This window comes from Rhea pennata, chromosome 7 (assembly GCF_028389875.1).
Source record: "Rhea pennata isolate bPtePen1 chromosome 7, bPtePen1.pri, whole genome shotgun sequence".
NCBI classification, from domain to species: Eukaryota; Metazoa; Chordata; class Aves; order Rheiformes; family Rheidae; genus Rhea; species Rhea pennata.
The window spans coordinates 14,349,078-14,361,265 of NC_084669.1; the positions used below are offsets into that span (position 1 = coordinate 14,349,078).

Here is a 12,188-nt window from a genome sequence, read left to right on the forward strand (position 1 = left end):
CCTTATGGCAGATGTGGCAAGGTCCGTCCCATTTCGGGTTGTAGACTTGCCAGTTTATCTCATGTTTAAAGGGTAGTTTTTCTGTTAGCTATAGCAAAGGCATATTAGTAACTCTAAAGTCAAAAATATGCCTTTTCAGCAATGAAAACAAGGTGTCTGTCTCTAAATAACTTTTCAGCACAAAGGATAGGAATGTCTTTGCAGTTCCAACGATGTGGAAAAGCTCTCCTAGCCATCTGTTTTATTGACTCTGTATGTCACCTAACATCTCAGAAGAAAGCATCTTGCTTGACCTACAAACACAAACCGTTCCACTGGGCACTTTGCAAAACTTCCTGAGTAGCGTTGCATCTTTTAGTAACCAGGAAACAGTTAGACAACTTCAGGGTGAAACAGACCTTGAACTTAAGCAAACTTTTCTCTTCTTCCTTTTCCAGAATTAAATAAGCATTTAAAGATGACAACCTCATGGAGCGACCGACTCCAGAATGCAGCAGATCTCCCTGCAAACATGGATGGGCATGCTCTGAAAAAGTACCGCCGGGAAGCCTATCACCGGTAAGTTGTTCGTGCAACTCTACAAATAAATTGTTGAGAGGGAGGGTGTTAAACTAAACATAAAACCCACGTTTCTTGCTGGTTCTTGTTTGCTGATAGTAACAGAAAGGTCATCCCCACTTTCCCTGTAGAAGATAATTTTGAAGACAGCACAGTATTTGCCAGCAGGAATTTACAAACAGTGGAGTTGAGATACTTGTAATAGAGTGTGCAAGGGTGTGGTTATGAGGGTTAATGCAGGAGAAAGATTAATCACAAGTTAGATTTTGGATAGAACCTTTGAAGTCAAAAAATACTTGAAGCAGCAGAAGTATTATAATTGCACTGCAATGTACATTGGAGAGGCTTAGACACTGGAATGCACAAAAAAATCGGAGGAAATTGAATGGGAGCAGATATTAAGTGTTTGAGCATTATATCTAATATGATTAATTGTATACACTGCAGTAGCATGTTGAAGCACTAGATGAGATCTCACTCGCATTTCCTCAGGCTGATGGGCATAAAACTATCTTTGCTGTAAAGAGATTACAGTCTAAATAAACAAGATGTCAAGGTGGAGAGCAAAAGAAATATCACATTCGTGTTTTGGGAATTGAAGTACAGAGACTAGATTGTTTTCCCAAGATCACATTGACTGTTTGATTGAGCTAAAAATTTAGCCCAAGGTTCCAGACCTAGAGCAGAAGATGGGTACAGCCTGTGTCCTCATCAGATGCCTGGAATATTATTATGGAGTTAAAAACAAGAGTATCTAGTGATTGTCAGTATTTTGTTTGTGGGAGGTGTATTTTCAAAGTTTAGCTTGTTTAATTTGAGAAGTCATGCAGTATGATAATCAGAGTGTATTCATATCTTTTATGCAGCAGAAGTTGGAGAGATGTAAATTGGATACAGAAAGAGAAAAAAGTCAAATTTCCCAGCCTTATGTTTAAATGCCATTTTGCATTTGTGATTCATACACAGTGGTATTTCTGAGGAAGTGTTTTGGAAGTGTTGGGGATCATTGATTCTCTAAATGGAATCTAATTAGAGAAAAACGCCTTAGCATCATATGACAGACCAGGTTGTGCAAGCTGGCGATGTCTAAGGCTAAATAATGTATCCTGTGATGCATTTCTGAGGCTTTATGCCTGGATTCCTCTTCAATGTTAACATTATTTGATTATCCCTGTGTCAGCTGGTTAATCAAGATAGAAAAACATCTAATGAATGTAACTGTATGTAACATATAAATAGAGATGGTTTTTATTGCATTGACCTCCCTGGCAAAAATCTTCAGCTTACTGAAATAATTTACAGTTTTGCCTTTAGGTCATGATTTTACCTATGGCTTCAGTTGGGTGACTCCTGATTTAGACTGATACAAATGTTATCAGAGTAAGGCTGATTTATTTTTTTTTCATGCATATTTGCTTTATGTTTATTATGGTTAGCTGCTGAGAGTCTGCTAAGTGTTGTACAAGGTCCAAGCAAAGAAGTACTTGTCCTTGAGAGCTCACACATTTGAACCCTGATCATGTTAACCCTCACTCACATAAGAGATCTTTATATTCACAAAGAATTCTCTCATGGAAGATGGTAATACATTTATATAAATGAAGGTTTCCCTGCAGGAGCTGGGACCTGATAGTCTGAAATCAGTCTGTTTTACAGTTTAAATATGCCTTTATATAACCTAGAAGTGTCTCATCCAAAACATATTAAGTAGAAATATTACTAGCACTTCAGATTTTCATGCAACACAAAACACTGGAAGTATATCAAGGGGGAGGCAGATTTTCATTTTGAAATTAGTAACTTGCTTAAAAAAAAAGAGGAAGAAAGAGAGAGAGACAGAGAGAATGAGAGAATCTGATGTCAAGACTGTAGTATAAATCTGTGCTATTAATGGCTTTGGCGTGCCAGTTTCATGGGAGTTATTTTGATAATCCAGTATTGTAAGAATCTGAAACAACCTCATTCCAGAGGCAGTGTTGTCAGACTTCTATTTCAGGTATTTTTTGTGATCTTAGTGTTCACAGGTGTGATGTTACTTAAGAGAAAAATTCAGAGTTAAGATGATAAAATAGAACTGAAATTATTTACCCTTGTTTTTCAGTATTATCTCTTCTAGCAGTTTAATAATTAGTCAGATGTAGAAAATATCTGTTCATCACAACCATCACTTTTAGGATGTAAGATTGTTTCATAAGATACCAGTTTGCTCTGAGTCTTGGATATTGCTGAAGCACTGGAAATCTTATGTAAAAGACAAATACAAAATACAAGGTGTTGATTATAAAAACTGACAATTCTTTCTTTAATGTACCACTGATAAACCTTGCAATTTTGCTGTCAGACCTACGTTATTTTCTGAATGTTGTAAAATGCCAACTGCTGGAATCATGTTTGAATATTCCCCCTCCCCCTTTTTTTTTCTCTCTCTCTTGTGGTTAAAGAAAAAAGCTTGAAAACATGAATCCAAAATGACTGACTGAGAAAAACAAATAGTATAGAAAAGAACATGGAATTAAAAACTGCCCTTAAAATCTTGATCTTTAAGCTGGTCCCAGTGATTTTATAGGCCCAATCTGGAAGACTGTGAGAGCTTGGTGGCTGTGCCACATTTATGGTGTAGTTGTAACAGGGGTTAACTTTTGACACCACTTTTGAAGGCCCAGTTGGGCTCCAAGTCATTCGTTGGGGTTTTCTAATTGCTACTAGTAATGTCTGATTTTCTGAAATACAAAGTTAAAAAAAAAGTTTCACCATTTATTTACTTCATGTTTACCAGTGGAGATATGTAGAACACTTGATTTAACTTTCTGATTCTCATGAACTAGGACAGATTTGATATACTTGAATTGCAAATCTTGCAGCATCATAGAATAAGGGGGAAATACTCCATTCCAGGCAAAATTGTTTACTGTAAAAGGTAATAATGTTTTCATGAATATTAAACTTTAAAAAAAAATTAAGAAAACCCCCACCTCTGAAAATGCCCCTATGAAAGCTGTATTTTACTATGATTGTTGATACTGTGAGTCTGGGTTTTCAGGTGGTGCACTTACTATATCATAGTTGATGAATGGATGGATGCTCAACTTGTAATATTGTTGGCAGAGATCTCAGCTGAGACTGGTTTAACTGGTGTAGTGCATACTGACTCAAAGAATGATGACTAGATCCTAATCATGTCTGAATGCCATAGGCAAGAATGTTCACAATCAAATATTTATAGCTGTTTTCCTCCCCAGAGTTTTACTTAGTGTTTTGATCAGTTTATTCAGCTGCTTGAGAAATTACAGTGTTGAGGTTATTGATGAAGTAAGCAAAACCTGAAAACATTAACATGTATGTAGTAGAGTTTAAGGGCCATGAAGGCAACAACAGTAATTGGAGAAATCCATAGAGGAGGAGAAATGGTGCTTTTTATTTTTTTCTTTTTTCTTTTTTTAATCTTCAGACTATTTCTGGTAACTTTAACTAGGACTTTAAGTTAGCTAGTGTTAGTATCAGCCACAAACCTAGTTATACAACATTGTTGGCGCCTGTTGGTGGTAAGGTCTAAAGATGAATTAATATACAAGCTCGATGTTATTCATTCTCTAACAGAGGTCACTGGTAAGAGGATACTGCGTTACTGTGTTATTGGCAGCATACATTTTAATTCGGAAATAAAATGGATGCATATCTGTTAGGTGGCTTTTCCTTAGTGTGTGTATGGTTGTGAGGCCACCTCCCTCATGCAGAGCCTGTTGACTTTTCCGGGTAGAGGATAATCACTAGGTCATTTGTTCTGGAGGAGTACTGTCATTTAACGTGATTGTAATTAGGCAAGAACTAGGTTGACTCTGAGCCACCAAATTGCCCTAGTGTCTATTTTTTAACTTGGAGTGAGCACTTCTAGGCACCCTCTGGATTATCTCACATAGCTGTTTAGGGTTTAAATAGCAACCACGTCTAGTTAAAGCAAATAATGGAAAAAGTTGATGTTCCATCCACTCTTGTTACTGACAGTTACCAAGAACCAGGAAACAGGTACTTGCATTTACTTTTATTCTGTGGTTTTGGCTTAACAGGGCAGTAAGGCTGAGATGGCCTTTTTGTTAAACATACAGACTTTGGGATATTTTGCCATTTTCCATCAGAATAATTTGGGACTTGTCATCCTGAACATGAAGTTTCTGGAGTCATTTTAGTTCTGATTTCTTACAGGGTTGTTTGCTGGCTAGCACAGGGAATGTGGCATCATGACTTCTAATCCTAACTCTCCTGCTGGCTTGTCATAGACTCTTGAACAAGTTGCTTCATAGTTATTATGCTTCAGTTTGCTTTTAAAGCATTTTATAGTGGTGATATGAGCTGAGTGATTTCAGCTGATACAGTACTTTGAGCTCCTAGGTTTGAAAAAAAAAAATATATATATATACTGTAATAGTGACAAAGCAAAAGGTTTAACAACTGGTTCTTTGATTTCTATATTTAAGATATATTTGAGTTTGTTTGAATTTGTAAAGTCGGGGTTATTCAGTTTTAATGTTGTTTGTTTACTTTATTGATACTGGATCATCAGGGATTGCAAACAGATGGAAATGTTATATAGCCTAGATTTCAAACTGTGTATATGTTTGGGTAGCTATATATAAAGGGTCTTTATTGGTTTGTTCAGGTGGCAAATCAGAAAAAAAAATACTGTTAGCAGTTTGAAAATATTGTGTACCTCTTCTCATGAGACATCTTCAGATAGACTTTGTAGGGTATTTTCATGTAACTTTAAATGACAGCTCTGTAGGCACTGCTGGCTCTGTTCTTTCCTCTTGTGTCTTTGTGCAGCCTCCTTGGACTCAGGGGGTGGCTGTGCGTATAGCTGAGGGCAGCATGTGGCCCGGTGTATTTATTTTGCTTTAGGGCTTTGGACATTGGAGAGAGCAGGGAAAGGGAGTGATAAGGTGGCAGAATGGGCGAGCTCATGAGAAAGCAGAACATTTGCCAAATTAATAATAAAGAAATTGCATTGAAAATGTCCCATGCTCCCCAGCTTTAATAGTTCCACAGAGCAGGCGGGTGTTATTTTGGGATGGAATCCATATGTGAGCTTCTTGGCACTGTGCTGTTGCCTGGGAAGAAAACCCAAACAATGGAAATAGAAATGGCCAAGGCTATCTTCTTCCATCTGATTCCTCCTGAATTTCAAGGGGAAGTGCTCATAGTCGTTTTTCTGGATATGGCCTCATCAGTTCCAGTCATAACCCGATTTTCCAGTTTTATATCACTATAATTGTGCAAGGACAGTCAATCTTGTGAAACTTCAGAAGGCTATGTTGGAAATGTTACTAGAAGTGGGCGTGCAATTTTGACGTCCCACATCTGACGTCGTTCCGTCTTCTGGAGTTCATCTCGGACCCAAACCCTGTCTCTTAAAGAACATGACTGCAAACATAGAGACCTGTCAGAACACCCTTCTTGGGTTGAAGAAGCAGTAAGGTGGAACTCTGAAAATCTAATGATTAAAAAGTATGGTAAATAATAATGTACGGAAAGTACTTGCCTAAAGAGGCTCGGCTTATTGAAAGAATGATTCTGTTGTTTTTAGTAGTTTAAAGGACTTCATTTCTTATCTCTCCTAAGACAGGTACCAAAGCATCCAAGACAAGACATTTGGGTGTCTCTTAGTATCCTTTTCAAAGTCGCTCACATAATTTGTACAGAATGTGTAAGGTCAGTGAGGGATTCACCAACTTTACTGTTGGCAGAAGTCAGCTTTAACCTGGACTGTAAGGCCAGACATTATAATGCAAGACATCTCCTCTGAGCCCACATCTGGGGGTATCTAAACGTACTGAGAACATCCAGTTGTCCTAACAGTAGTAAGATCTTTTTATTAGTATTAGTAACTTTTTTTTAAAGAAGCTATGGGGAACTCAGCAATGAGAGGCTATTAAAAACTAATTCATTTAGTTCCCTCTTGTTTCTTTTTAAACTCTTCTTGCTTATTAAAATATGGAAGTTGTCTATGATGTGAAGATTAACCAAAGTGCTTAAACTTAGAGGAAGCAGGAATCTGAGCCTTCTGGCTTGTGCCTGTATTGTGACTAGCTCAAGCCCAACTGTCCACCACAATCTTTTTTTTTTTTTTTAATATGCGTGTAAATCAAGCCAGCCAGTCCCATTGTATTTGCTATTCCACTAAGCACTGCTGCAAATTTCTTTATGTTTTTTTAATTTCCAGTGAAATATACTCTCCTTACAAAGAATGTTTTTTGCTGCAAGATATTTCTAGACGCATTCTGAAAATCATTATACAAGAGCTCCATACCAGAAACCGCGCCTCACATTGTTAATTTTCATTTTCTTGCTCTGAAGAATTGGGAGCCGTGTGCCAAGTCCTTTGTTAGTTGTACAATTCTAGTGTGCTTTGTTTATTTTATTGGTCAGATTACAAAAGTATTATACATGCATATTTCATTCAGGGCGCAGAAAGCTTTTGAGATTTTGCATAAACAAAATAAAAATGTTTCTCCCCCTCTGTGTGCTCCTCTCCTGTGTTACTTGAGAAGAGTTGGGATTTAGGTCCTGCCTCAGAATTGATTGACAAGAACAATAACAAAACCAAGATCAGTTCACTTGTAAAAGTAAAAGGACAGTGAATTGTAGCATTGATGAAATCAGGGCTTTGTGACTTCCTTTATGCATGTTCAGCAATTCCTTCTTCCTCACTGTACAATGCATTTTTCTCTTATCCAGCCCAATTCTTAGAGCTTAAAAAATAATAATAATAATACTGTCACCACGGAGAGCCTTCTGCTGTGACAAAGCTGCAGAGTTCAGTCTTTGAGGAGGAACTCATTAGGGAAGAAATTTGCCTGATGTTTTCCTTTAAACAGTTCCCAAAGTTCGTTTTTCAGAAGCTCTGGTTCTGTGCTGGCCTAAGCCACCCCAAGGCCAGGCTGCTGCCTTCCCACTCCCGACTTTGTCACGTACTGATTTAGGGAGCTGCTCAGGCTGGATAAGGTCCCCAAACTGGCTTGTGGCTCAAGTACCAACACCTCAAACCGCTCCAGCCATACTGCATAGGAGATTCATGATGTTACTCACTTTCCTCAAAACAGAAATAGAAAGCTTGCTTTTCCGTAGAGCAGAGAAAAATGAAGGCGGAAGAAAAGCAATGTCCTATTTAAGAAGATGTTCCAGTTGCAGACAGATACGGAGCTGGGGAACTGGTAATAATACCCACCTCTGCCTCTCAGCACAAGGAATTTTGTACTTTGTTATAGAAGGTGGTCTCATGCCATGCCCACGGTTTGATTCATTTTATTGCCTGGTGCTGTTAAAATATTAGTTAATTTTTTTACTTTAGTACTCCTAGTAAAAATGATAATTTTCCTGGATGGCAAAGACAGGAATCAGGGGAAGTATAAGTATGATTTCTTCTGATTCCAGCAAGATATTTCTAGGTTAAAAGCTTCTTGCCAAAGTGTTTGGTGATTTTAGTTTTCCTCTTAGTATGACTTGATCCCTAGACCTTTTATGAATATCTCTCTCTCTCTCTTGTCTGGGAGCTTCTTTGATTTTTGTTTATCTTTTAAGGTACTTCGGGTTAAAAGTGTGGTATTTGCTGTATGACTTTTAGAAAAAGGATGCTTTTCTCATTTCTCTCTGTTTCATATCTTTTGAGGAGACACTTGAACTGTGCCACCTCCAGTTCAGATCTGAGCACAGACTCTGAAACAGAGAGCAGTTGGGCCAAGTCTGCAGCCTCTGAGGAGCACCTGGCTGTTCCCAGAAACTGTAGAGGTGATTTCATTTCAACTTTTATCTTTAGTTTCTAGGATACTGCAGATATTTACCACTTTGAGTAAACCCATGAATTAAGTTAAGCTGGGAATTTAGTTAAGCTTCTGGGCAGTAAATATTTGTAGTGCTGGACCACAAGGATCTACTAAGTCTCTTGTGTTTAGAGGGGCACTGTGTATGAGAGATATCTTCCTTAATCAGGTTTTAAAACTGGAGTCCTGAGCACCTACAAAGTAAGCGAATATCTGGCTGGGCTTTCTCAAGATAAGTGAAATTAGTTCCGGTTTCTTTGCCACTGTTTAGTCTACTGTTTAATCTATCTTTGTGTATGCTAGTTTAAATTGATTAAAGTGTTCCTCGCTTCCCGTCCTGAACATGCTGTGTAATAGCCTTAGGTAGATTTTTGAACGTTTGCCCTGTTTTGCTCCAGGACTGGTGGATGAAGTAATTGCCACATCAAATAAGTTGGTAGGACACCTTGAAATCTGCCAGGCCCTGTGGACTGTTGAGGCGCGATTAGACCTTGCCGCATAAAGTTTCTAGGTCATAGGCAATATTTATGAGTTGGTACAGAAAGAGAGATCTTCACCAGCTGTTAGCAGGACAGGGCTAGTATAGCAATTGCCATGCTTTAGTCATAAGACCTATTTTGGAATACAAAAATATGCTAGTAGATGTTGTTCGTTTCATTGCCTTTAGAAAACTTTTCCAAATTTTCAGTATCAACATGTGCTGGGGTTTTTTTAGTCCCAGTGTTCAGTTTGTTAATACCATAAAAGAAAGCGATGAAAAAATGTCAGAGGCTTTGAGATCTTTCCATGGTTTTTGGTCAGTTTGGTGTCGTCATCATCTAAACATAGGCACACTGGACTGGAAGGGATCTCTTGGGTCACAGCTCCCTTGTTTTCGCCTTTCACGGGCACTGTCGTATTACCCCTTTTATAAGCGCATTCAGCTCTCTCTTAAAAGTGCTTGCTTTTTTGTCCTCATTTGGGAAACTTTTCCCAAATGTTGCATTTCTGAAATGCTCCTCAGACTTCTGAGTGCCTTAAAATTCCCTTCCTATTTGTGTCCTGTTCAGAAGGACAGGCATTCTGGGCATTTTTCTCTGGCAAAAAACTATGCTCCAGGGGATAAAGCTAACGGAGAGAACATAACCAGACTCTGCAGGTTGGACAAAAATTGTTGCGAGCATCTCCCTGAAGCGTATTATTCCTTCTTAAATCTCTTCACTTTAGAAACAAACTGCACAGACATTAGATCAGAAGTCACCTGCATGCCAGTGTGCTTGAATTAGATAATAAATAGTGTTTCCTGGCATCAGCAGCAAGAGAACATAATCATCTTCATTATACAAAGTTTGAAACAATATTTAGTACCAAATAGCACCATTGGCTTATTCTAAATCAGAACTATCTCAGTGTTAGAAGACAAACAAACAGTGATTTGAGCTGCAGATTCAGATTATTTGCTCCACCTACTCAAAACCAGCTATTTCAGGAGTGAAGTTTTAGTGATTTATGTTCCCATCTCATATTTCTAAGAGGCATTTCTTTACTAGTTAAGGGGGGAGGTGTCCCATAATTTTGTTTTGTTTAAGTAATACGTAAATCTACCAGAAGAGATAGTCATCTATAACCTCTCAAGCCCCTTAGTTACAAGCCGCATTGTCAAAGGCAGGCAATTTGCCAGGAAACTGTGACTCCCAGAGAGAGTGTGCAAGGTTAGGGGTAAAGTATACTATTGCCAGAGAAACTGTATTCCAAGTGGATTTGTGTGGAACAACAACGATATCCAGTGACTAGTTAAATTAGCCACAGATGTGTTTTCTATAACACTGTCCAAGAAGATACACAGTACTTTAAGGCTCGGTTCAGGCATAATGATCTTCTGAAGTCAAATCAGATCCAAGCAAAATTGCATCTGTACTAGGAAAGCTTTTAAGGAATTGTGTAATATGATTCAGACAAGTAGATGAATCAGACTGCTGCAAACTAAACAAGAAGCACATCGGTAAGAGATGAGGTAAGACTACTTGCATAGAAGTGTGATACTTTGATGTTAGCAGTTTGCTGTTAAAATTCGAGCTTCAGTAGATAGACACATGCAGTAAAACTGGCACGTTTTGCCGGCCACCTGCCCAGAACATGCACTGGGAGGAGAATCTCCGAGTTTTCTCCGAGCTTTTCAGAACATATGAGTACTTGTTTTTGCACTTACCGTCTCCATTGCTTGTATCCCTCTCCCTATGCCACTCCTCCTGTAAGGAAGTCTTGCTGAGTTCAGTTTCTAAGAGGATAGTTATTCTGCCGAGGGCAATAACGTTATTATATTGATGCAGAATTTTCATGTGCCGAGGTGAGAGTACGGGCGAAGGCTCTAGGACTGTTGGCTTTTCTCACACGTTTCTCAGCATTTTTTTTGTCTCAGCGTGACAGCTTGAACAATACTTGTGATTCCTCTCTGGGACTACTGTTGTTGAGAAGCTCAGCTTCTGTCCCACAGCTGAATTCTTGACTTTGCCGCTTGTAACTCTCGTTCTTGGAGTTCAGATAAGACAAACGGTGGAGTCTGTTGAAAGTCCCATGGAGTTACAGATCTGCTATATGGTTTGAAGTTCTGGGGAAACATAAGCAGATTAGTTACTCTAATGGTTGGTACTGGAAGCAAGAAAAGCTTGTATTCTCTGATCTATTTCTTTACCATGTTATTTACTTGAACTAAATTGAATGTAGGATATTAAAATATTGTTGTCAAAAAAGACCTGAAGTATTCAGCTTGATTCTTGTTGGAATAGGCATTAGTATTAGAACTGAATAAAAAAATAACATTTTTGTTGAGGAGTTACAGGGGAGTGAAAAATAACATTTTTCACAATAGAAACACCATGTTCTTGTGGCTGAAAATTTATCTCACTTTCTGTTTCCAGAGCTATATAAAATATTTATTAATGATAATGATGTAAATTTGGTAACTTGTCTTTTTAGATATGCTTTGAATTTCTAGATATAATTGCAAACAGAGATAAAAAAAAGGCTGTTTTATTAAAATACTAAAATGTTAATGAAAAATAAATGTTTAAAATATTTGTTCACAGAAATGTCATTTTCCTTTCCTCTTTACTTATTTGTAATATTTTGTTTTAATCAAGCAAATGTTATTGCTTTGCATCCTCTGCTTCCAGATTCCTCTCACTTGAGCTCTGAATTCTGCTTCAGGAGATTTTGTACTTCTATTCTTAGGAATTTTTACAGGTCACATGCAAAGCCATGTGTTTGTGTGCATGCAGGCGTGTGTTTCTTTAGACAGCATACCAATAATTAGAATAACCCCACAAAGTCATGGCTTTGTTACAGGAGAATTCATGGAAAAAAACAAAATATGCATCTTTCAGGTACAATCTGATTTTGACTAAGATAGCCGCACATCCTGACAGCAAACAGAATATGTTTATTCAAAAACATGATTGTTTTGAAATTGCTCATACGTATGACTGTTTCTTTTCTCTTTCCAGGGTTTTTGTAAACAGAAGTTTAGCCATGGAAAAGATAAAATGCTTTGGTTTTGATATGGATTATACACTTGCTGGTGAGTATCTTCATGATTTTTTTGTCATTGATTTAGTTCAGTATATTGCCTCTTGCTGAAAGAAAGCTGGTAATTGGTTGGGCTACTCCAGCTAGCAGGTGCTTCCTCCGTTAGCAAATATAACACCTATTCATTGCACTTTCATTTTGGATATTTCTTGTACATTTGTTATCTGAAAGCTATATTTGGTCACAAACCACAGTGCTCTGTTGCAGTTTCAAGTGATTATGGGTGTCAAGGGAACCAAAGCTTAATAGGTGTAA

At 37.9% G+C, this 12,188-nt stretch overlaps 1 protein-coding gene across 6 annotated transcripts in view; it reads left to right on the plus strand.

The window, feature by feature from the left end:
- Positions 1-12,188, plus strand: part of NT5C2 (5'-nucleotidase, cytosolic II) — a 63,411-nt gene that overhangs the window by 20,739 nt on the left and 30,484 nt on the right. For 3 of the 6 annotated variants that reach the window (XM_062580750.1, XM_062580752.1, XM_062580751.1), the window contains exons 2-3: positions 438-558; positions 11,852-11,925. In XM_062580750.1, the coding sequence (XP_062436734.1) occupies positions 458-558; positions 11,852-11,925 (175 nt within the window). In that variant the 5' untranslated portion in view covers positions 438-457. Of the gene's footprint in view, positions 1-437; positions 559-10,083; positions 10,363-10,627; positions 10,696-11,675; positions 11,732-11,851; positions 11,926-12,188 lie in introns of those variants that run through there. The other 3 variants (XM_062580755.1, XM_062580754.1, XM_062580753.1) reach the window with 3 other exon arrangements.